The sequence below is a fragment of the Trichoderma atroviride genome, chromosome 3, assembly GCF_020647795.1.
Source record: "Trichoderma atroviride chromosome 3, complete sequence".
In the NCBI taxonomy this organism is placed as follows: Eukaryota; Fungi; Ascomycota; class Sordariomycetes; order Hypocreales; family Hypocreaceae; genus Trichoderma; species Trichoderma atroviride.
Genome location: NC_089402.1, coordinates 1,855,449 through 1,879,204, shown reverse-complemented (window position 1 = coordinate 1,879,204; position 23,756 = coordinate 1,855,449). Strand labels below are relative to the sequence as shown.

Sequence of the window (23,756 nt, the reverse complement as noted above, 5' to 3'; positions counted from 1 at the left end):
TTTACTGTAGCATTACCAACATTCTTATTAAATCCAACAGTAGTGGTACGTATTGTATTACGGCAAATAAAGTTTGTTTGTAGTATTATAATTAATGTGATTATTTTAGTAACAAGGTTTACGCTACGACCTTGGGCTTAAAAATGAAGTTTATATAACAACTCTTTTCATCGATTGTAGGAATAGAGCGGCAAAGGTACCTAGTGTGTAGATGATATTAAAATGCGTATTTTCAGGTTTAAATCAGCCCAAAAAATATCATGATGGATGAAGCTGATTACCTATTTGGTAGCGAGGCACTACCAGTACACATCAGTTGTAGCTAAATAGGTACCTTGATCTACCCAGTGGTACGAGAAGAGAATAAAACAGGCTATGCTAGATAGTGACGTCAAGGAGCAACGGAGATCATGTGGCGATACTCAATCTCAATAGCTTCTTTGCCGCCGTTGAATGAGGCTATTTTGCGGGGTAGCCAGGACTCTGGAGCCGTTATCCAATCCGAGGCCAGTCATAGGTTTCACTGACGATAGCTCTTCCAGCATGCCACCAATATCACGTAAAGTATTGTAGATCTCCGCCATATATAAACTCCTAAATATCCCATCAAAAACGCATCCTTCGTAAGTAGTCTGGCGTTGACATCGCTCGAGGTCCATCTTCATAAGAAACGAAGGTGCCAAATTGATATAGAACAACGTCATGGAGAACGCAGAAAGCCCCGAGCTGCAACAAAAGCAAGCTGCAACCGAAATTGGGAGCCCACCGGTTTCGAGCGGCAATAAAGATCGTCGATTTAGTGATGAATGGGGTTCGTTCCCGCAGCCTTCCCGCACCATCGCCGTCGGATATATTTGCTGGCGTAGAGCAAAGACTCGGGGGAGTTGTGCTGTCAAGCTGCTAACAAGGTACCAGATGCTGCAAAAGTGCCACCCAGTCGGTTTCAGAAGCGCAAAGGGTCAATATATGCCACGCCTAGCTCTCGGGATGGCCACATCGATAAGAATTACGCCGAGAAATATCACGCCAAGATTGCCGAGATGAAGGCGGGGAAGGCAGGTCGCTCTACAACTAGTGAAGAGACTCCAGGTAAAAAACAACAGGTTGATCCCATCGTATGGGTCGGGGGCTTTTCAGGGTAAAGTTGGTAGTATTGCAAGCAGGGCAGCGAGATCCCCTCTTAATGCAGCTCTTTTTTTTTTTTTTTTTTTTGCAAATTTAGTCGTCAAGACCATCAATATCAATAGCATCTGGGTTGGATGCCAAAGTTTCCTGTCTTGGCTGCATGTCTTTGAGCCCTGTGCTGGCAGCAACGAAGCCCTGCGGTGCTAGAGACTGCTTCTCTAGAGCCGCAATAGGATCGACAGCCTCTGTGCCCGGGGAACCTTCTGGTTTTTGTAAACTTCGTGCCAGAGCTTGTGACGCGATGAAGTTGACATCGGTGTTGAATTTTGCTTGCACACTGCGCTTGATTCGCAGCATTTCTTTGAATGTGTCCTCGTTGCCATGCTGAACTTCGAACTGCTCCCATTTTGTCCAGAAATCAGCGTTCGTTCGAGGGTCGCAGAACTGTGAGGCATGTCCATAGATGGCTCTTGCCCGATCGATCTCTCCCAATCGTTTCTCCATATCTGCAAACTTGAGACACATTTCCTTAGCTTCGCTGTCTGGGAGGGCTGTAATGGCTCGCTCATAGATGGGTCTCGTAGATGGCAGCCCGAAATTGGAGGCTGATTTGGTGATGTAAAAATTGAACATGTCAGCTCGATCTTCATCAGAAACCGCACGCGTTGCTCGTTCGTATATCCGCATGGCATGGCGCGCAAGCCCACGCTCTTCCTCCAAATTTCCATACATGAGGTATATCGTCTTGGCGAACTTGGGCGGACAGTCTTCTACCGCCTGTTCGAAGAGGTCTCGCAATCTCTCAATGCCAATTTTCCTGTCGACGGCCTTGGTGAGATACAGATTCCACAGTTCAAAAGCCACTGGATAGCTGAAAAGATCCAAGCCACGCTCGAAAACCTTGAATGACTCTTCGTAATACTTATGCTCCTCCAGAAGGTTGGCATAGTTCACGACTGTTTGAGGAGTCGCAATTCTCAATTCGAAGATACGTTCATACACCTTCTTGACTTCATCTAGAGTTGAGACGCTTTCCACCAAGTCCACGTAGAAACTCCAAAGCTTCCAGCTTTTGTGCACTCGCTGCTGAGGAGACAAGGCCTCGTCAAAGTAATCAACGTTGGATCTTTTTGGCGCTTGAATTGCCTTGGCCATTACTCGAGCGGCATCATCAAAGTTCTCGCTGCGCAGTTCCATTTCGGCCCATTCAATCCACATATCAGCCAGCTCTGCCACTGATTTAAATGGGACCTTGACGGCCTTTTCCATGATGATACGGGCGTTTCGAACATCTCCACCCCGTTCATAAAACTTGGCGTAGTTCGCCCACAGTTGATGAAACGGGCCAACAGCCCTCTTTGGGCTGATAGTTGTAATGGCATCCGTGTAAGTCTGAACAACCTCGGCGTTCTTGTCGCCCCAGAGCGCGACCCGTTTTTCCCATTCGAGAACATTGTTAGGATTCTGTCGAAGTAAAACATCGTTGAGAAGGAATGGACGCCGGTCCATTAGATTTTCAAATCTCATCATCCTGATATCGAGCTCCAAATCTGTGTCTTCGTTTTCGATGCCCTTCCCAGCTCGAGAGTTTGAAACATCCATCAAAGCACCAATTATGGATTCTTCAAATTCAGCATAAGCGTCGAAGATGAGAGTAAAGTCTCTGACTGTCATAACGGTTGTTATGCCCTCCTCAAAGACGTCACGGGCTCGCTCGAAACTTCCCCTTCTGATCCAATATGTCGCGAGTCCAACCCAAAGTTTGCCTCTTTGATCGCTAAATCGAATGATTCCGGACCTAATGATGCCCTCCACGTCAACTCCATTTTCGTAGCTCGTTTCGATGTCGGGTGCGTGCTCAACCAGCATTTCGACCATCTCGTTCCACAGCTCATAGTGACCTTTTCCACGTTTGCTCGAAAACCGTGTGTCGTTGAGGATATTGATGTATCTTTTTGCCGCCTCGGTATAGGCGCCTCTTAGAATGAGAAGCTCAATGAGGTCCTCGGCGTCCTCCGGATGAACCTGCATATATCGTCGCCAAATCTTAACTGCAGTTTCTCCCGAAGCGGCGTTGGCGAAGGGAAGATACAGCGACCATATGCGATTGTGCTGCGTAATCGGGAGCGCTCGGAGGGCTCGATCAAACGTTCGGCGGGTAAGCGTGACCAGAGGCTGCTTCATAAGAAATTTGAGGTACATTTCCCATATTAACGGCATCTTGTGTAATAGAATCAATGATTTCTCGAATAGAGCGTTGACTTTTCGGTATTCGGCGGCATGGACTGCTGGATTGAGCTTCGAAACGTGTTTCACGCGAAAGGTGAGATACTGTTGTTCCGTTAGCGATTTGGGCTACATTGCATTCTCGGGGTTCAACTGACGAGTTTCCAGAGCTTGTATGATCGCGGTAGTTTGATACAAGCACGCTCCATCACAAACGCTTGTTCCAGGACGTTCCCATGGCGAACCTTGAAATCGATATACTCTAGCCATGGCTTAACACGTGTGGGATCGCGGACAATGTCCTGCTCATAGACAGAGTCTTCGTTCGACTAAGAGTACAGTCAGAAAGAAAGGCGCAGCGCAAATCGCTCTCCAGGGGAACTCACAACAAGAAATAGGTCCATTCCGTCCGCTACTGGGGCCGCCATGGTGGCTTTCCCCCTCTCAGGCGAGAGGTTGGAGACGTTACTGCGATGTCGGTATTTTCGATGCTATACAACGAGGCTCATTGTTTTGTCCTTGGAATAGTTTTGCGCAGAAATTGCTGTCAGGATGTCGGATGTCGGCCTACAATACGCGAGGGCTGCATATAATTTATCGCGACAGAAATATTTAGGCGCCTGCCACGGCCATGGAAGGTAGCGGTGCTAGCGCAAGTAGCAGGCGGAAGATGCCCGCTTATAGTGATATTGGCTTTGTGGGGGGAAGCATGCGCTGCCCAGCCGTGGGGAGCTATTATCTGCAGGTACGCAACTTATCGAAGCATAGCGAGTGACATCCATACAGCAACGACAAAGGCCAACCCAACAATTTATAGAAGCTCCTAATCAATCTCGCAAACATGTCTGGCGCTGCGGTACGTTATAACACATGGCTATTACTGGTTTCTATTTCTACCGCGGCCGATCCGATATATCTGACTGTCTAATAGGATCGTGAGGCCGTCTTCCCTACTCGGCAATCGCTCGGTATCATGAAGGCCAAGCTCAAGGGAGCTGAGACTGGCCATAGTTTGCTCAAGAGGAAAAGCGAGGCACTTACCAAGTGAGTAGACAATGCTATTATAATTACTTTTCATGGAGCAGCAGCTAACTAGAGCTATCACAGACGTTTCCGAGGTCAGCTACTGTCGTTTCAACCAGCGTTTCTCTCGGACAAACTAACCAATCTCAGAAATTACTCGGCGAATCGACGAAGCGAAGCGGAAGATGGGCCGTGTGATGCAGATTGCGGCATTCTCTCTTGCTGAAGTCAGCTACGCTGTTGGAGGCGACATTGGATATCAAGTTCAAGAATCCGCGAAATCGGCTCGATTCCGAATACGTACAAAGCAGGACAACGTTTCAGGTGTTCTCCTGCCGGCCTTTGAGAGTTATCTGACAGAGGGCAACAACGACTTTGGACTCACTGGCTTAGGAAAAGGTGGACAGCAAGTCCAGCGATGCAGAGAAACCTATGCACGTGCTGTGGAAGCTCTGGTAGAGCTGGCGAGCCTCCAGACTGCATTTGTGATATTGGATGAGGTTATCAAAGTGGTTAATCGACGAGGTTTGCTTTCAAAGGATTGGCTACTCTATCACATTGGCTAACTCGATATAGTGAACGCAATTGAGCACGTTATCATTCCCCGAACAGAGAATACCATCAAATACATCAACTCCGAACTGGATGAACTGGACCGTGAAGAGTTTTACCGTCTGAAAAAGGTCAGAGGGCCTATACATGGCTTCTTCTCTCTGCATCGAATGCTGACATTGTTTATTTGTTCAGGTCGCCAACAAAAAGCAGCGAGATAACGCTGCTGCCGATGCCGAGATGAAGGCGAAGAGGGAAGCCGCCGAGAACAACAATACTGGGGCTGCGGCAGATGATTCAGGCCCAACAGATATATTGGCCGCAGCGGACGATGACGACGTGATTTTCTAAGCGCACAAGGGCATAACTTTTTGTCAAGGCCCATTGATAATTTTCTTTTCCTCTTGTACTTGTAGACTGCAAACATTGCCATAATACAGAAGTATATACCAAAACACCAAAACGCATCGCCCATTACATTAGTGATAACGACGCCCTATTGACGTTGGTAGGTAACCTTGATTGGTTTATCCGCTAACAGCATTCCAGCAGTATTCTCCTTCGCCGTAATAGCGCCTTGTTCATTCTGATACTCAACAAAGGCAATTCCGCGTCGACCTGGAACCAATCTAATTTCTCGGAACCCATCGAACCGGCCAAAGATGGCGTTGAGGCCGTCAATATCATATTCATCGGGGACATTCTGGATAAAGAGAATCTTGTTCGGTGGCAGGTATTCGTCTGGTACGACAGCTGATGCTGGGGCGCTGGTGGACTTCAAGCCCGACGGCTTCGCTGATTTCGATGGTCGAGCTTCGGCTGCGGCAGCGGCACCTCTCTTGAGCTGCCTTTGTTCGTCGGCTGCCTCGAGCGCCTTGCGTTTATCTGAGGGACGATTAGTGCTGAGAAGACCAATTCGATTGTTCGGGCGTCTCTTACCCTTTTCTGCCTGCCTATGCCGCTTGTGAGTCTCGAGTTCATCCTTGCTACAGTTGATCTCGACGGTTCTGTCGCTCTGCATCCGGGCCATCGCAACTCTCAAGGGCTTGCCAAAGAGCTCGAATCCTTCGACCTCTTCGATGGCATTTTGAGCGGCGCTGGGTTGATCAAACACAATAAATGCCTGTCCCTTTGCCTTGAGGTTTCTCTTGGCCACGATATCAATTACATTCCCGAACTCGGAGAAGATGGTCTTCAATGCTTCCGACAGCACTTCAGGCTTCACCCGCTCTTCCAAGTTTTGAACGTATACCCTACGAAAAGATCAGCTTGTTGCCATGTACGACGCGTCGCGGTGCAATGACACGTACGTAGTTATGGGCATATCGGACGCCATCTTGAAATCCTAGTGTTGGTGAAGAAACCATCAATCAGTATGGGAGGTCTTGGATCGCATTCAGAGGGATAGCGCCAACCTAGAGCGCCAAACGCGAGCTTTGGATATTACGCCACTTTTTTCAAGAAGTAGCCAGCAGTACCACTCAAAAAGGTAACTAGGTTGTATGTGACATGTGAAAATGCTTTTCAAATTTGTTTATTTTATTTGAAGCAATTTTTTTTATTAAAAGCAGGAAATCTCCAAGCAATTACAGGGCCTGGGTGTAAACTTCGCCGTAATGTCAAGAAAATCGCTGCTAGGCCAAATGCTTGTAAAGAATACGCTAACCTAAAACGGAAATATATGACTAAGCTTTCTTCCTCCAACCTATCTACGTCCTCGAATGCTGCTCATGAGCTGTAAGAGCCAGGTGTACTGTTAGATCAATGTCTTGTTCAAAAACAGCTGTTGTTCTGCTTTGCAAATCTATCTAGCTCAATCATCGGCTAGTTGAATGAAGAGCAGCTATTTGACTGAAGCTAACCACTTTAATTAAGCCGTCTAGAACAGGTCACTTTCTAACTAGGGGCTCAACTTAGTAGAAGTCAGGCGCGGAATAAGAGTAAAATACAAATAATGCTTCTGATAAATATACTACTATTGGAATTTGTACTGTTAGACAATTCAAGTGTGTAATAATCCACATAGCAAAACCATTCTTTAATAAAACATATTACTACTATAACGCAGCGAAGTTCCAGGGTATATTTTGACATTGTGCTGCAAGTAGTAGTTACCTGGCTACCCTATTCTTTTTCTCCGGGGGCTGTGCGGCAAGGTCTCATCTAATTTTCGAGATAAAAATCTCCCCGTTCATTCCGCATTTAAACAACAATACTAGCAAGCTGCCCAACTAGCTAGTACAGATAAACCCAGCCGCGAGACCTGAGCAGCATGTAAGCGCTTACAATGCCAACTGAGATTGACCATTCAGCGCGATTAGCTGAAAGCGGGAACTAATAAAGCTTGGCCAAAGCTTAGCTTTCCTTTTCTAGATCGACAAGAGGTCTGTAATCACACAAGAATTCACAGCCTATAAAAACTGCAGCAAATTACATCGAGCGATTCAACGCAAGCGACCTCGATGGCTCCGAGATGACTCACCTGCAAGATGTCTTTAGTTCTTTGTGGGTTTCATGACCGATATGAAACACATGCCATCCTGCATCAAAATACAGGCCAACTTCACATGGAGAATGAAAGATTGAAGGAAGCGCAGCTTATTGCACGGATCAACTCAGTCCAGAAGAGAGAACTTTACAATTTGACGAGTAAATCATCTTCTCAATCAGGGATCATCCACAGCCCAAAATGGACAGCTCTTCAAACAGCAACGTCTCACGTGGTAAATGGCTTGTTGGCCATGCGAAACTTTCCAGCACAACCATTTCTGTTCTATCTCGGCTTACAGAAATGCTGACCCGTAGAGTTGCATCTCGGCTTGCAGAAATATTTCCAACGCAGCCAATTTTTTTTCCCCTATCTCGGCTTGCAGAAATGTCTTCAGCTCATGGAACCATTTTTGCCCTATCTCGGCTTGCAAAAATAGGCACTGACCCGTGGAGTTGCATCTCGTATGTCCTCGGTTAAGTGCCGAGAGCTTCAAGGGCACGTGCAGCTGTGCCTTTTTTCCTTGCCTCTGCGATCGATTTTGCTTCTGCGATCGATCTGCCTTGGCGCTCGCTCGATAAAAAAACTAATGGGAAATCATGAAGACGGGAAAAATGCATTCGCCAGGACTTTTCTTGTCGCCTTTCAAGACAAGTCATGGGAGAGGAATGCACTCCTCCCTCTTTTTTTCGCGTCTGCCCGAGGGGTCGTATCGGGAAGAGCTGCTATCCCTGCGGCATAGATTACACGTTTTAATCAATCCCTCCCCACATGCTCTCCTCGTGCATCTCTGGATGGATCATATATTGGTCTCAGTTTCAAGGGGTGAGGCTTGGGTAGCTATTGTCACCCGTTTCCAGCAACTGGTATGGATCGCCGGCGCAGTCGGGAAACAGAATTTGGCAGGACCAGCATGAGAGCTCCGAGCTGCCACCCACTCGGCGACTTGTCACCATCAAGCATTCCCCAAGGAATCAAGAATTTCGTGGCCACATCTTTGGACGGCCTAGCGAGTGTAGATTTGCGTTCCGACAGTTCAAGCGGCTTCCTTAGCTTGGGTATAAGTGCTTTACGACTCAAGCGTTCGAATCTCAAGAGGTCTCAGTGCGCCTACCATGGCAATAGTAGGGGCAGAAATCCTGCCTCTTGCTCAAAAGGCCTATATGCTTTCCGGAATCTATTGCGTCAGCTTGATAAAGAGGTACATTTTCACCACCCCATCAGGCAGAAGGCGTGAAAGAGCCGGTCGACGATGAGCCAATTGCTGATAACATCCTAAGCAGATTCTGGCGACGAGGCATCGCACTCTTGGTCCTAGACATGTCTTATCATTTCATTCTATGCGGCCAGGTATTTAGCTAGTTGATAAGGCGCATCATCAAGTCAAAATTCCCAGTCACTAGGATCGGCACTTATCCTGCCAGAATTTGCCAGACCATCATCTCACAGACATATCGTATTCTTCTACAAACCGATAGAAGACAGTCACCATCCTAAGTAGGCATCCTATGCTGGCAAGTTGCGACAACCAAATCTGATAGCCGGCTTCCGTTTATGAAGTTCATTGCTCATAGTCACTGGAATTTTGGACGATCAACCCTAGATGTGAAGCTTCGGATATGCCCGACTCTTAACAAGGAGGCTTGGAGATAATTGACCCATGAACACGAAGCCTTGGATATGGTCAGCCCTGCTCCCTGTTACCATCTTATCAACTGATGAAGTCATCATCAATTTAAAAGTTCCCAATCGTCGGAATCAGGATCGGCCCTAAGTGTATGGCTTTGAGCGTGGTGTCTCACATCCCATTCTTTCGAATGGCCATGACATTATAAAGAGAGGGAAAACCCCAAGCTGCAACTGGTATGTGTAGCCTCCCCAATGATCATGATGATCTTCGATTGATCGATATCTCATCTCAATTGCCATCGTTTGATCGCCAATGCCCTCTATGTATATGATATTTGGGTCCCCGCTGCTTCAAAGATCTTTTCTGATGTGTTCTCTATAAGTCGCAGCCCTGCGATAGGACATGTTAAACAACTCCTCACTAATTGTTCAACATAACTGTGCGGAACAATAGCTGATTTTGGCCGGTAAAGACAACCTCGACTCGAGATGGACTCTCTCCACTCTCTCTCGGGACTTTCAGTCTTGCTTGAGAGCTTATACTCCCTGCCAATACCTGAAATCAGCACAAGTGGAGGATTTAAACATCTTCTATGTTCAAGCATTGACAAGGAACGGATCTTGGAGGCAATCCCAGACACGCCACATCCTTCCTCTCGACCACTGGCGTTGCTTGGTGCACTATTGACCGAGTTACCGGGATCATGGCCGACGTTCCCTCTAGTCAAATGCTTCACAAGACTATATCGCTTAATGCCAGAAGATGCCAAGTCTTATAAAGATACAAGAGCAGCACAAATAATTCACGACACCTCGAAACTGGTGAAAACATCTTATGGGTCGTTTGCCTCTTTTATATCTTACGACTTACGGCCAGCTCTGAGGTCATCAACGCCAGGAAGCTATATATCCCACAAGGGACTACGAAGATTTGTTGATAGCTTTCAACTCCCATCTGGAAGTTTTACTCAGAAACCGATTGTCGCAATAGCTTTGCCCAATGGCCCGTTGTTTGCTGCGACCTGTATTGCGGTTACAACATATTATACCTCTGCGCCAATCAACCCTGCTGCTGGCGCTGAGCAATTCCGCGCAGATGTGCAACAAGCCGGTGCTAAGTTCATATTGACGACAAGAGACGACTATGAAAGACTGGGATTAGAGGATCCCTGGGTCGCCTCAGCGGGAATTCAAGTTTTCGTGGTCAAGTGGGACAATAACGACAAGATCGAGATTCAAGACCTTAGCGGCATTGCTATTTCTCAGCCGAGCCAGAATCTTCCTTACAATGAACCAGATGATTTTGGATTGATACTTTTCACAAGTGGCACATCCGGCACAAAGAAAGTCGTTCCCATGACAATGCACTCTATTATCGCTGGCATCAGCTTCGTAGTAGAGTCATGGGGTCTGACTGCTTCTGATATATGTCTCAACATGATGCCATTGTACCATGTGTAAGTGTAAAAGCATTAGAGAACGCGTGGGACAACCTTAGCTAACATCTATGGCAGCGGAGGATTGGTAAGAAATATCTTCGCTCCTATCTTCGCAGGTGGATCAACAGTCTGCTGCGCAGCATTTGATCCCGGTTTATTCTGGGATGTGGTCCAAGAAACTCCCGTGACGTGGTATTACGCATCTCCATCAATGCACTCCGTCATCTTGGCTGCTGCGTCGGACCGTCAAGCGGCCCTGAAGCAGAGCTGTATTAGATTGGCATGTAATGCTGCGGGAGGTCTCCTGCCGTCGTTGGCGTGCAAACTTCGAGATACATTCAACTGCGTTGTGCTTCCAAGCTATGGAATGACCGAGTAAGAGATATGATATCAATCTAGAGCAATCAATCATACTGACATATAATAGATGCATGCCAATATCAACGCCACCACTTGATTACCAGTTGGACAGAGAAGGTACATCAGGCGTCAGCGTAGGGCCAGAGTGTTCCATCCTGGATTGGTCGGATCATCATGTCCCATTGGGCGACGTAGGGAGGATCTGTGTGCGCGGTGAGCCTGTGTTCCCTGGATACCTCAAACCAGACGGAACTCTGGACAAGTCGCCGTTCAACTCAAACGGCTGGTTTGACACAGGTGATCTTGGTTACATGGATAAAGACGGCTACCTTTACATCACTGGGAGGAGCAAAGAAGTTATAAACCGAGGTGGCGAGCTCATCTCGCCCTTCGAGGTGGAAAATGCCATTATGCGCTTATCCATGTCCCCGGAGTCGCCTCTCCATGGACGCATTCTCCAAACTCTTGCCTTTTCGGTGCCTCACGATGTGTTGCAAGAAGTCGTTGCAGTGGTGTTGGTAACCCCTGCAAATGCTCCTCGCGTCGATCTGAAAACACTACAGACTGCTTTACGTTCGTCATTACAGCAAGTCAAATGGCCGGTTCTCATCACTTATATGAATGATGTCCCAAAGAAGAACAATAAAGTCTTGAGAATCAGACTAGGCCAGAGGTGTGGGATACCAGAGTTAACAGACGACACATGTTATCTGAACAGGCACTGGGAGGCTACATGTCCACCTCCCGACACCGACCTCTCAGTTCCAATTAACTCATTACAATGTGCTATTGACTATGGCACCTTGTCTGCTGGCTTGAATGCCATCGTTCCTGGCAATTTTAGGCACTACTGCAGACAGAATCACACTAGGGGGTCATTACAAGCTTTTATCAGTCCGGTTGAAGGAAATTCAGGGGCATTAGATCAACAGCCAGATGCGTTGAAAGCACAGCTATCCAAAACCATTCACGGATATTTGGTGCCTGAGCACGTATACCTGCTGTCAGATCCCCTGCCACTTGATCCTTCTGGCGCCGTCGATAACGACGAACTGGATCGGCTACTTGCAGAAATGGAGAATGATTCTTTGCAGGAGCTTGAGGCGTCCACTGAAGGAAAAGTTAAAAGGATTTTTGCAGATGTCCTTTCCCGAGACCCACGGGACATAGCACTCAATGTCGATTTCTTCACTCTCGGTGGAGATTCTCTTAAAGCAGGGCGAATGGTATCAGCATTACGATCTACATTCGCTATCCAGATTCCCATCCAGCTTGTCTTCAACCAAGGGACTGTTTCTGCTATTGCTACGTTTGTCGACAAAACAATAGAACTTCAACCGGCTGATGCAGTCACTGATAACACAATTGGTTGCTCGAAGACTTACAGTTCCACAAACCCCTTTGTGATGTTTCTTCAGCTGATTCCGCTCACGGTAATCTATCCTCTACGTCGTGCTGTTCAATGGACCGCCTTTATTGTTGCTTTGGGCTACGCACAAAGCTGGCCAACAAATCACCATACACTGGGTCGGCTGTTCAATGTGGTGATTTCGGTTGTATTCTCAAGATTTGTTATTCGAATCGTCAGTCCCTTTTTTGGCATTGCGGCAAAATGGCTGATTATTGGCCGCTATCGCGAGGGGCTTTACCCCATGTGGGGGACATACCACACGCGCTGGTGGATGGTCCAGAAGATTGTCAGCCTTTGTGGAAAGGGATTTTTCAATATGAATGGAAGCATGAAGCTCATGTATTACCGGCTGATGGGAGCAAAGATTGGCAAAAATGTCCAGATCTCTGGCACCTCAGTTGGTGAGTGGGATCTTCTTGATATCAGAGATGGGGCAACTCTTTCACAATGCATGTGTCGTCCATTTGCTGTGGAGGGAAATACGTCGATGTATTTGGGCCGTATTGTCATTGGAGAGAATGCCTCTGTTGGTGCAGCATCAATCATAACACCCGGTGCAGTAGTCCCTGCCAATGTTTGCATAGGAGCGAATTCGTCGAGCTGGGAGCTTGATGACGCTGACGAGGAGAACCGGACCCTTTCTTCTAACCAAGCGCAAAAACCGCATCTTCTTCTCACTTGCTTATTCACTGTGCCGCTGGTTTTCTTCGTATGGATCCTATCGCTGCTCCCTTGGCTGGGTGGTATCCTCGGCATGGTAGAAACGATGCCCTCCCCAGATATCTCGCCAGTAAGAGGGGTTCTTGACTGGTTCTCGACGCCCAAACGGGTGGGATTTCACTCTCTTGCTTTGGTATTACGGAGTATGGCTAGTCCGTACATCTTCTTTGCTTTCACCTTGGTCGTGAAATTACTACTAGATGCCGTGTTTGGAAAGATGACCTTTGCCTCTGCAAGAGATCAAGGAGCGATTGCTACGTGGCGAGCAGCTCTGCTGAAGACCTTGTTGCCAGTTTCGCGCCTACACGACATGACGGCCATGTTTGGCCAGCATTACGAGGCAACATCTATTGCTTTACGCTTACTGGGTGGTCGAATTGGCAAGCGAATTTACTGGCCAGGGACTGGTCCCGGCATTGGGGATTACCATCTGATAGACATCGGAAACGATGTCGTTTTTGGTTCTCGCTCTCGCTTCATTACCTCGGATGGCACTGGTTCCGAAAAGATCACTGTCGAAGACCGTGTCATGATCGCAGATCGAGTGTGTCTGCTCCCCGGCGTGACAGTTGGCACTCAAGCTACTATGGGTTCTGGCTCCCTGACACGCCGGGGGGGCATCTTATGCACCTGGTGGTGTCTTCGTGGGCTCAAAAGGCCGCGACTGTGTCCATCTCTCAGGTGGCCAGAGCACGGCAGTTGATGACAATAGATTGAACCGTACCCGTACCCGTACCCGTGTGCGACATATACGCAGCGATGACACTCTCACTGGCAATAAGACGGATTCAGATTCCAAGGAGACTAGCATACAAGCTCGAATTCCTCATTCGAGCAGTGAGGATACGCTCGCCGAATTACGCACTTCAAAAACGAGGCCAGGTGAGATTAAAAAGGAAGGCTTTACGGCCTCTGAAAGCGAAACAGATGATCATGCGTCAGAAACGGCGGAGACGGACGACTTGTCTCCATTTGGACGTGCATTTTATCTCAAACGTGCGCCTTACCACGTCCTGGGACAGTTTGCCATATTCTGCTACTCCTCATTCATCGTCATTTTCACCACCTTTTACTGGAATGCGCCAGTCGTCATATGCGCACAAGTGGTTGACCACCTTATGAATCGGTTCGTTCGCCGCGACATTGGTTACGTATTCAATGTTGGCGTGCTATTCCTCATGTCTTGGGCAAGCATGGCTGTCGTATTCACAATGTTGGCCGTTTTGGCGCTCTCCATTGTCATTGCGAGCAAATGGATTCTGATAGGCCGCCGGATGCCTGGAAACTATGACTGGGATAAATCTTCTTACTGTCAACGATGGCAAATGTTCCTCAGCATCGAGAGGCTTCGGCGGCGCTGCTTTCATAGCCAAGGTATTATCGGGCTCTTAACAGGAACCCACTGGATTGTTATGTACTTTCGAGCACTGGGTGCTGAGATTGGCAAAGACTGCGCCCTTTTTGCCAATGGTAATCCCAGCTTGACATTTACAGAGCCGGACTTGATCAAGCTAGGAGACAGAGTTGCTATTGACGATGCTAGTGTGGTGGCTCACATCAACACTAGGGGCAAGTTTGATCTGAACAGACTCAATATTGGAGACAGGTGTGTCATGCGTTCGGGAAGCAGACTGCTAAGCGGTGCCACGATGAAGGATGACAGCTGTCTTTTGGAACATACGCTCATTATGGGTGGCGATGTTGTGGAAGAAAGATGGACAATGCAGGGATGGCCTGCAGAGAGGCATACCGGAAAGAGAGCAGCGATTGAGTAGAAGGTCGAAGTCAAGCGTTGTACAGATTACGAGTGCGCTTCGCATCTTGCTCGCATATGACAGACAGACATGGTAAGTAAGTAGAATGATTAGCGAAAAGGGGGTTAGCTTCACGCTTCATTGGAAACTGGGAGAGTTGACGCTTGTTTGGAACGAAATCTTTAGTTAGGTAGATAGATCATGACGAAATGATGGTTTGCACTGCTCTTATATAGCGAAAAATCAGGTTTTCTTTCTGGCCCTAGCAGCATCAGTATCCACATTCATGTAGTATATTGGCCGTCTCACCATGCATATATAGATATATAATGTCTAGGTACCTAGTTTGAGTATCTCGTGAAACTTTGTATACATGCATTATACTCATTATCATTATTATCGTTATTATTATTATTCAAGGTATGTACCCTAGCTTTGAGTACTGCTAATGGCTTCGCTTAAAGACGCCGAAATCAACCCATGTGTTCCTCTGCTCGCCTGCACCGCCCTTGAAACTAGTGATTGGTGATTGTATGAAGCAGACGAGGGTAGCTGGCCCTTGAACCAGAGATTGGTGACTTCATCTCTGTTGGGCAGATATGCCACGCAGCAAGCAGCCAGAATGGATTCGTGCTCCAGCGCAACAGGGTCCAGCACTATCGAGGCATCGTCGCCATCCTTGCTCGCCACCAGCGCAGCTACTCCTCCAGAAACAGTGTCGACGCAGTCAATCCCTGCATCGGCAATGGCTGCAGAAGCAACAGTAATGCATCCGCCCAAAACGTTCATCACGTCCCATTCCTCGACTCGCCGCTCCACCGCGTCTTGCCGAGTTGACTCCCCCTCGATGATTGTGACCACGATGTCGACGCCGCTCTTGGGCCACCGGTCAGCAATCAGGGCCCCGCGAAGAGCAGTCTCCAGGTGTGTGCTGAGATCCTTTTCGCTGGAGTCACGAATATAGCCTCTACGCTGTTTCGTGGCAAATGGAGCAAACTTGACATGGGTTGAGAGCACCATGTAGGGCGAGAAGGGAGCAGAGCGTGGAAGGGATCTGGGTCCATGGACGGTGCACGTCAATTTCATGCCTGAGCCGTGTTCTCCTTCTCTGGGCTCAATCTCGAGATAGGCTGAGCCGGATGCTGAGGGCGTTACCCCCCGTCTTGAGATCTAGTTATAAATGAAGTCTTAGTCTCCGATTTCTCATGATAGCTCATAGAGCTTTATCTGATTGGGATGGGTTCATCTCACAGAGAGGCCGGATGGCATCAGGTGCTCGCTGGCGACGCGAAGCCGCATTTAATTCGCCATCGTCATAGACGGGCGGTAAAGTAGAGCTCCCGGGCCCATTGACTCGTCTTCGATCGGCCATGATGTCTGGTTTCTTGGCTGTATAGCATCAACAGCCCAAAGAACTTTTTACTTTTTTCTCAGAGTGAGAGCCTCAGCGAGCTAGACCCACTGTATTTTCTTCGTTTCAGTGCAGAAGCGCTGCCTTTTCCCCAATAGGGCATAACTCAGGTACGTACCTATCTGGCAGAAGCTCCAGAGCTCGAGGCGCTATTTACCTAAGCGTGCGAATCTAACTGCGTATTTGCATATCGATACGGCAGAGCTCCGCGACTACAAAATCTTTCTGAAATTTTCTTTGCTCTGCTTTGCTCTTCTTCACTTGGTTACAAAAAACACATTCGCCGCGCATTGTCGTGGCTTGTGTCGAATTTGCACCAATGAATGCTGGGGCTGCTGCACTCCAAAAGGACGAGCGAGATATACCGCCCCAGCCGCAGCTACACAGGTAAGCAATGCAGTATTTGCCTCACCATTCGAAGGCGTTTTGCCAACTTCGCATCACCAACCTCCAACACATCTTTCATGATGATTTTTTCACACTCTGTTCCCGCGAATCCTGAGCGCAGAACAAAACATGCATCACCATCTGATCCAAGCCTTCTCACACTGGTTGTGCTGTACTTTTGAGGACGTCAGTCAACTAACGCTGATGCTCTAGGAGACACTACCTGCTGCTACTACCGGTAAGAGTTTCGGTATAAATGCTGTGATGTTAAATGGTAAGCACCACTATTCTTCCTTTTTTTTCCATCTTTTCTTTATCCAATTTGCCCACCGACTTTATGATGAAAAACCTTTTTTCCAGTTCTGCTACTGAACATTATTGATGACTCCTAAATTACCATACCAAGATCTCTGATGTCGGACTCTATCACTTCTGTCAATGTTTATTTCACCGCGCTACATTTCAAGCCGCTAACATCTTGTTCTACTATGTAGTGTTGCCGCCGTTGCCATGTCTTTCCAACTCGCATTGTCCACAATGAAAACGGGAAATGGTAAGTGATGATTTTTTTCTTCCCATCTCGACATCCCCCTCGAGGCCTATGTGATGAAAATTAAGTTCTATCCATTCAACAATCGCCTCTAAGCCAAGTCGTTCTTCTTTCCTGCAAGTGTTTACGCATGCGCATGGGATCAAGGTCTCGACTCCAGTGTCTTGTTTGTGGGGGGCTCGTTTTGAGTTCTTCGCAAGCAGGGCCGGCTGGACGCATGAGTCAAATCGGCTTATCTGATATGCCACTCTCGACACTTTGTGTATACGACTGAAGCCCTGGGAGTAACGCTAACGTCTAAAAGCTTCTGTAGGCACGCTGTGTAAGAACTGTATTGGCATTTCCAGATTGTCTACACAACACAGGGATGAGTGTTTGTCCCTCCACGTAGACAAGTAGACTGTAAAGATGTAGCCTCTTGGTCAAAGATGATTGGCCTGATGTGACTGGATGGTCTTGATTGAGCGAGAGCACAAGCCGTCTACTTCAATTTAGATCATCTATTTATACCAGAGTCGTCCATCTAACCCATTGCTATCAAAGATGCAACCATGGAACGGGGTGGCTCATATGCTGAAACTTCAACCTTGCAGTCTGTTGATCAGCTCCATCAACTCTCAAGATGCTTTCCATACAATAACGTAAAAAATACAGTTTAACCTGAATATATGCACTGTGCTGTCCTCACTTTAATGTGTCACCGTAGCATGTGCCTAGAACGCTGGAGCTTAGCTTGACCAGGCATGCTTTTATACCAGCTAACCAGTCCCAGTCTACATGTAAACTGCCTGCTCTCACCATAATCCGTGTTAACAGCCGAAAAAGATTGAGGGAAAAGCCCCCATGCAACCGTGTCTCACTGTTTTTTTCACCTCATAAATCAGTAAAGGCTCTTATCATGCATGAATCTTTGCTCGGCGATAGCAACCGTGAAAGGCTGCATGCAATCCAAGCTGGTTTGTTCAAGACGTCTTCATGTGTCCAGAGAAAACATCGCTAAGCCGATCGTTAGCAGAAACATCAAAGAAAAAGGAGCTGAATCTGCAAGAAATCTCGTCCAAAATACACGGTGCAGCTACTCCAGAGGTGAGCTCTCTCAACTCGTCATTTCTCGGCCATGGCTTTGTTTCTCACATTTCACCATCTCTCATCCATAGGCACTTCGTGATACAGGCCTAGAGCTGTTTCACCATGTCGATGCTCTCTTGGCTACTCGCGCAAACGGCCAAGAAGACCAGAAGTGCCTATCGACGGAAGCCTCTAATCCAGCTTCCAACGAAGAGTCATCACGTGTGCAAAAACTCGTCGGCTCGGTGGCCCAGAAGCTGTTACAATTTCCTGCTTTTGGAAATGATGCCGCCGTACAAGGTAAGGGCCCTCGACGCTTGTTAAACAAACCGTCAAGGCTAAACTATTCATACCACATGGATCAGATTCCGATTATGCTGCTCATTCTCTGGCTGCCGAAGCTGGGCTGGCACTGCTCGTCATAATCTCGCTTTTCTGCACCTCGCCTTCTGAGCCTTTTCTCATTGACGACATAGTTTTGATCAACATCGTTACGTACACTGACGAAAACGATGCTTGGACAACGGAAGAGTCATCACAACTTGCAGCCCGTCTGTTAAAATCCAATATGGCCGATGACAAATTGGATACCTTCATCACCCAACGCCTACTCCAGGACACGCTTCGGCCGCTATTTTCTAAATCGTCTATCCGGTTAACTGCTTCTGGCAGGCCATCACAAATCGCTCAGCAGCCTCCCAGTACACAGGCCAGGACGTCTCTAGACAGCGTTTCACAGGAACACGAAAAACTCCATGCTGCGTCAAGCTGTAAATGGGCAGTCATGTCGTGCAGTGTAGGTCACTCCAAAGATCAGAATGTCCAAGCATAAGTGCTAACTGATGTTCAGCAAACTACGATGGGTCGCCACTGGCCCCTGTTTCTTCCGATCCTACTTTCACTAGCCGAAGACCATAACACAGCAGTCAGGATAAAAGGCTTGCAGATTATTGGTTTCTTCCTAGATACATGCCCGGCAAACGTAATCCTGTCTGCTGGCGTTGACAACGTAATCCAGGACGCTGTTTTCCCTACGCTGCTCTTCTTACCCTCCACAACACCTGAGAGCGAGTCCATAGAGCTCTTGTATCCTGCATATCGAGTGCTCCTTCGGATAGCCCAGCTGGATCCAGACCCAAACAGTTTGCGAAGGCGACGTTTTCTTGACAAGCTCTTGAGGGATGGCGTCTTTGTGGGCCAGTTTCATGCATCCGAGTATCCTCGCATCGTCGAAGTTCTCATGAACATCACAAAGGATGTCATCTCGTGCTTGGGATTCTTCTCAGCAAAGCATCTTCAGGTGGGATGGAAAACCCCCTTTGAAAGAATCTCTCTGTTGTTGTGTGCTAACAGCTTTCGGATAGAACCTTCTTCGTCTGTTTGCCTCTATACTATCGGATCCCTTTGTTATGGGCTACCCACCGTTGATCCTTTCAACTACAGAAGCCTTGAATGCAACTTTGGTGAATTGCTGGCCGAGATTTTCATCTCCTGGGTACATCGACCAAGTCATCCATACGATTTCTTTGTGCTGGCTCAATCTTAAATCGTCACAGCTGCCGCCCGAAGATGTGGATCAACTTTCAGCACATCTAACCCGTACATCGACAATCTTGCAATCTCTTTGGGTCCGAAAAGGTTCTGGGCCTATTGAAGGGCTCACAGCGGCGCTACAAAAAGAGCCACGGCTAGTCGATTTGTTTCCCAGTATCCCAACATAATGAAATGGGCAAACACGTGTGTCTGCTCCTGGGAGCTACATAACGTTCAGTCAAGAGGCTGCTGCTTGAAGAAGGATTTACCTCGAAGCCATTTCCCGTAGGCTTTGTACCTCTTCTTAGGCGCATCCTCTTCGGTGACAGTCAGGGGATTCTCTACTACCTTGACCAGCTCTGAATATACGTCTGCATCTTCGTCGACCCCTGGAACCATCAGGCCTTGGTTTAGCCAAGTACCATCAACATAATCCTGATACTCCGATGAGTCGATGTCTATAGGAGTGTCGCTAGATACAACAAGTGGAAGATTTTGAGGATGACGAATATATCGTTCATAATCATCCGCCTCCTGATCCTTTACGACCGGGTTTAGTGCGTCATGTACCGCTTTGGTAAACGTCCACTGTGTTGTTTTAGATTTTTCGAGGTCTGACGACTTCTCTTTCAGATTCAACGTATCTGCCGATGCAGAAGCTTTGGGTGAATACATGGCCTCGTGACCATTGTAGATTCCCCAGCGCTCGCCAGCATGTGATGGCCGCAGCCAGAGATTCCGAGATCCATCCCTCCCAGATCCTATATCGGAGAAAGTAACTGAAGCTCGATCTCCCGTGTCCAAATGTCGGTAGGTTGTCGAAGCAAGAGACGTGGTGGGTGATGTCTGCTCCTTTTTCACTTTTCTCTTTTCCGGATCGACATCACCATCGGTTCGGACTCGGAAGGGGCTGAGGTCGTATCTACCATCTTGAGTTGCCTTTAGAGGAATGTATTTAATGGTAGAATTCATCTTGTACGCAAACATCTTGGGGAAGGAAGATAGGGTGGCAGGCCGATAATATTCTAGCCAATAATCGTCAAAAGACTCTGCATTTTTGCAGCGGCCAAGAGCCGTTGGCGCTACAAAAGGCGGTATCTTGCGTTCTTCGAGATATGCCGGTGTGAACCACTTGATGTAACTAGGTCGTCCTGTATCTGTCCATTCTCTAGGATTGGCGTGGTGAAGGTAGTAGTCTGTTGGGAGATCCCAAAGCATAGGTTGGCCTTGTGCGAAAATATAGTTGCCTAGGAAGAGATTGTACGCCTCTTGTCTCTGGCTGTCCAGGAACGAGTTATTGTAGTAGCGCTTGAAGCTTTCTATCATATCTCGAGAGTGGCTGGTCCATTGGTTGATTTTGCGATAGGTTTCCATGGTATTGACTAACTGGGAACCACCGTACTGTACCGCGATTGTGTCTCCATGATCATGCCACATATGAGTGAAGAGATTCACGGCATCGGTATCGTATTCGACAGATGTATTTTCAATTATCCCTAGAGCGTGAAGTTGATGGCCCAACGCACGCTTGCCAATGACGAACTGAGCGGCATTGGTGCGATCCAGGCAGTCGATGCAATTGGTCCGGGCAATGCCGTTCTGAGCCGTCATACCGCTTGTGAGCCCATCGCCGTTTTGGAAGAAGCCTGTTGTTTTCAACACCGATTCAGCGATTGTCTCCAGATTTCCAATTACATCGCCACCTCGGATTTTCGAGGCACGGCTCATGTCCCACGCCTTGTGAATGATCTTTTTGTCGGCTGGCAGAAATTGGTTGAGGTAGTCTATGGCATGTGTGTACTCTGCTAAAAGCTTCGACTCCCTGGGTTGCCGTTCTTTGGATTTGATAAGGTTGAGCACATATATAGGCGCGCCATACCGCTCAAATAAATTATTAAAATGAAGTGCCGCGGCGCTGTAGAAGGGATCTATCAGATTGAGCTCAATGGGTGGCTTCGGAGTCACGCCGGTGTTGTCTTGAGTCCAATAGAGGGGTATACTTCCTCGGTGTTGGACGTAAGAAGTGTACTGAGGGCTGCAGTACGGCCTCGGACCCGGAGCATGGAAAGACGTTGTCAAGGATTCAGCAACGATTTGCTCTGTTTCAACGTCATTGGCGACGTATCCCTGATTTTTAGTGAGAAGATGGTTACAAAAGTGTGAGGTATACGGCAGCTTACCAAGTCGTTTGCGCCTCGTTTTAGAAAGCGGGCACCAGCAAAATATCGTGACCGCCTAGCAATCACAGTAATATGCGCGGTTCGGCCATATATTGAAAGCGCTGTGCCGGGTTAATTGGTGGCTCATGCATGATCTGAGAGTCAGAGATGACTTGCCTGCCTGATCTATGTATCCATGTATGATAGGACGGCACCAGTCATAAGGATCTTGAAGCGCGTTGACTGCTGGCTGCAGCAAGTAGCTATTCCAGACAAACATTGAATTGAGATCCTCGTTTGGCCACGGTATGGTGCCGTTTGCGAGTGATTTCCTCTCTCGGGTAATGTTATGCTGGAGAGTTCGAGTGATGTCGTATGAATAGCTGTAGTAGAACGACTTGGTCAAGTCGAGCGTGTTCAATATCGTCAGGTAGCGCTGCTCTTCCGGCTTGTTGCGAGCGTCGACCTTGGACCGTCCAGGCGTCAAAGGCACCAGCTCAGTTCCCTCCACCTGGTGGATGTAGTGGCCACCGATCATGGCAACAGTGCTCTTCTTGGTAATGAGGAGCATGTAGTAAGGTCCGGTAAACTTGATGAAGCCCAGCAGGCCCCAGGTGGTGCAGCGCAGCTTGATGCCTCCAGTCCCACGATTTCCGTCATCGATGGTGTCGAGCAGCTGGTTCACTTCTCTGAGGCTGTAGATGATTTTGTCGTCGGTGATGTTCAGCTCAGCTCCCTCTGTGGTTCTATCAATCTTCAAGATCCTGTACCGCTTCTCGCTCACGTCCACTCCAACCATGTAGTAGCGGCTGACTGTTTCGTAGAGGCTGAACTTGTGCATCTTGTAGAACGACCGCCCGTCGTCCGGGCTGCTCTCAACGTCGCCATTCTCGTCTTCCGCCGCAGGGTTGGAGGCTCCCTGCGCGCGAGCTGCCGAATCTGGGCTGGACATGCGAGCGAAGGGCTTTGCTACAGCTGGCTCGTCATTGTCCTCCTCTGGATCGCGACCCCATCCGTTGGTGGTTTTTGGGGTAGCAATGGGCGGGGCCTCGATATTCTGCAGCAGAAGAGACGCCGGAGTATCGCTCTCTGGCGTTACTGGCTTGGGTGATTTGCCGCTTTGGTCTGTGGTGTCCTGGTCCATGGCAGGCTGGAGGGAGAGACTTGCATCTGACAAACGGCTGAAGATGTACGGCGGCGGACGTGCATCGACGGCTGGCAAGTATGTTACTGGTAGTGAGTGGCCTATAGCAGCGCTCTGAGGAGTTTTGACAGTGGCCACTTGTTGAAACTCGAATATAGACGGATATATAGAGAAGAGAGAAAAGTGAAGAAGACAAGAGAAACAACAAATTAGAATCACTCAAGGCGCCAGCTCCGTCATTTCTTGATTCTCAAGTGTTGAACTGCTTGCCACAACGATGGCTTGCTGTGATGAGTGCTGTAGCGAGTTCGGGATGCGCTGTGGCTTGGTGGACAACGCCGCTAGTGCTCGACTACGATAGCGCTCGGGCTCCATATCTGCTAGAATGGGACAGCATTGATTAGCATGCATCGTGTCTTTTACAGAGCGGGATCATGGTTTGTTGTTGATGAATACCGGTTTACTTTTTACATGCTGTGCCTAATCTACACTTGAGATCTTGATTGACTGGGCACTTGCACGAAACGCGGTATGATGTCGACACAGGAGTTGTACTCGCACCTCTCCACGTTCTAGGCCTGTGCTAGCGGTGACAAGTACGTACTCCGGACTTTGGGGACGCATGGCATCAATGGCTCTCCAATGTTTACAAGCTCAGATCTAGCATGTGGTGGTGCTCTCATGACCTCCACTGCGGAGTTTCCCATGCCATGCCTGCCACGGGCAACCATTTCACGTCACAGCTCCAGTGCCTGTGCAGTAGCGCCCAGGTACTGA

General features: G+C 48.2%; 9 protein-coding genes across 9 annotated transcripts; 5 read left to right on the top strand and 4 right to left on the bottom strand.

Moving 5' to 3' along the window:
- Positions 1-80: 80 nt before the first annotated feature.
- Positions 81-3,965, bottom strand: TrAtP1_005859 (uncharacterized protein). The gene is made up of 3 exons (XM_014089003.2): positions 3,738-3,965; positions 3,510-3,680; positions 81-3,456 (listed from the first exon to the last, which is right to left on the bottom strand). Exons 1-3 carry the CDS (start codon positions 3,777-3,779, stop codon positions 1,219-1,221), a joined length of 2,451 nt encoding a protein of 816 aa, XP_013944478.2. The 5' UTR covers positions 3,780-3,965; the 3' UTR covers positions 81-1,218.
- Positions 703-1,142, top strand: TrAtP1_005860 (uncharacterized protein; the record flags this gene model as incomplete). The annotated part of the gene is made up of 2 exons (XM_014089002.2): positions 703-811; positions 916-1,142. The coding sequence occupies 2 exons, from the start codon at positions 703-705 to the stop codon at positions 1,140-1,142; spliced, it is 336 nt and encodes a 111-aa protein (XP_013944477.2).
- Positions 3,966-4,192: 227 nt separating the features above from the next.
- On the top strand, positions 4,193-5,277 carry TrAtP1_005858 (uncharacterized protein; the record flags this gene model as incomplete). The annotated part of the gene is made up of 6 exons (XM_014089483.2): positions 4,193-4,207; positions 4,283-4,395; positions 4,459-4,469; positions 4,525-4,899; positions 4,951-5,057; positions 5,122-5,277. 6 exons carry the CDS (start codon positions 4,193-4,195, stop codon positions 5,275-5,277), a joined length of 777 nt encoding a protein of 258 aa, XP_013944958.1.
- Positions 5,278-5,422: 145 nt separating this feature from the next.
- On the bottom strand, positions 5,423-6,262 carry TrAtP1_005857 (uncharacterized protein; the record flags this gene model as incomplete). The annotated part of the gene is made up of 3 exons (XM_014089004.2): positions 5,423-5,811; positions 5,866-6,179; positions 6,237-6,262. The coding sequence occupies 3 exons, from the start codon at positions 6,260-6,262 to the stop codon at positions 5,423-5,425; spliced, it is 729 nt and encodes a 242-aa protein (XP_013944479.1).
- A 3,270-nt stretch (positions 6,263-9,532) lies between these two features.
- Positions 9,533-13,676, top strand: TrAtP1_005856 (putative NRPS-like protein biosynthetic cluster; the record flags this gene model as incomplete). The annotated part of the gene is made up of 3 exons (XM_014089005.2): positions 9,533-10,500; positions 10,558-10,857; positions 10,910-13,676. 3 exons carry the CDS (start codon positions 9,533-9,535, stop codon positions 13,674-13,676), a joined length of 4,035 nt encoding a protein of 1,344 aa, XP_013944480.2.
- Positions 13,677-14,184: 508 nt separating this feature from the next.
- On the top strand, positions 14,185-14,748 carry TrAtP1_005855 (uncharacterized protein; the record flags this gene model as incomplete). The annotated part of the gene is made up of 1 exon (XM_066112890.1): positions 14,185-14,748. One exon carries the CDS (start codon positions 14,185-14,187, stop codon positions 14,746-14,748), a length of 564 nt encoding a protein of 187 aa, XP_065968976.1.
- Positions 14,749-15,078: 330 nt separating this feature from the next.
- Positions 15,079-16,148, bottom strand: TrAtP1_005854 (uncharacterized protein). Its single transcript, XM_014088947.2, has 2 exons — positions 15,979-16,148; positions 15,079-15,897 (listed from the first exon to the last, which is right to left on the bottom strand). The coding sequence occupies exons 1-2, from the start codon at positions 16,024-16,026 to the stop codon at positions 15,157-15,159; spliced, it is 789 nt and encodes a 262-aa protein (XP_013944422.2). The 5' UTR covers positions 16,027-16,148; the 3' UTR covers positions 15,079-15,156.
- Positions 16,149-18,050: 1,902 nt separating this feature from the next.
- Positions 18,051-19,864, top strand: TrAtP1_005853 (uncharacterized protein; the record flags this gene model as incomplete). The annotated part of the gene is made up of 5 exons (XM_014089006.2): positions 18,051-18,161; positions 18,233-18,443; positions 18,509-18,939; positions 18,994-19,443; positions 19,508-19,864. 5 exons carry the CDS (start codon positions 18,051-18,053, stop codon positions 19,862-19,864), a joined length of 1,560 nt encoding a protein of 519 aa, XP_013944481.2.
- Positions 19,865-19,910: 46 nt separating this feature from the next.
- On the bottom strand, positions 19,911-22,979 carry TrAtP1_005852 (uncharacterized protein; the record flags this gene model as incomplete). Its single annotated transcript, XM_014089007.2, has 3 exons — positions 19,911-21,803; positions 21,857-21,957; positions 22,013-22,979. The coding sequence occupies 3 exons, from the start codon at positions 22,977-22,979 to the stop codon at positions 19,911-19,913; spliced, it is 2,961 nt and encodes a 986-aa protein (XP_013944482.2).
- Between the last annotated feature and the right edge of the window lie 777 nt (positions 22,980-23,756).

Bases quoted from the DNA above. Each gene is read 5' to 3' on its own strand.
- TrAtP1_005854 (XM_014088947.2), bottom strand. From the start codon at position 16,026: ATGCGGCTTCGCGTCGCCAGCGAGCACCTGATGCCATCCGGCCTCTCT. The intron at 15,898-15,978 runs GTGAGATGAACC...ATTTATAACTAG, and splicing joins TGATGCCATCCGGCCTCTCT to ATCTCAAGACGGGGGGTAAC.
- TrAtP1_005859 (XM_014089003.2), bottom strand. From the start codon at position 3,779: ATGGCGGCCCCAGTAGCGGACGGAATGGACCTATTTCTTGTT. The intron at 3,681-3,737 runs GTGAGTTCCCCT...CTGTACTCTTAG, and splicing joins GAATGGACCTATTTCTTGTT to TCGAACGAAGACTCTGTCTA. The intron at 3,457-3,509 runs GTCAGTTGAACC...ACGGAACAACAG, and splicing joins CATACAAGCTCTGGAAACTC to TATCTCACCTTTCGCGTGAA.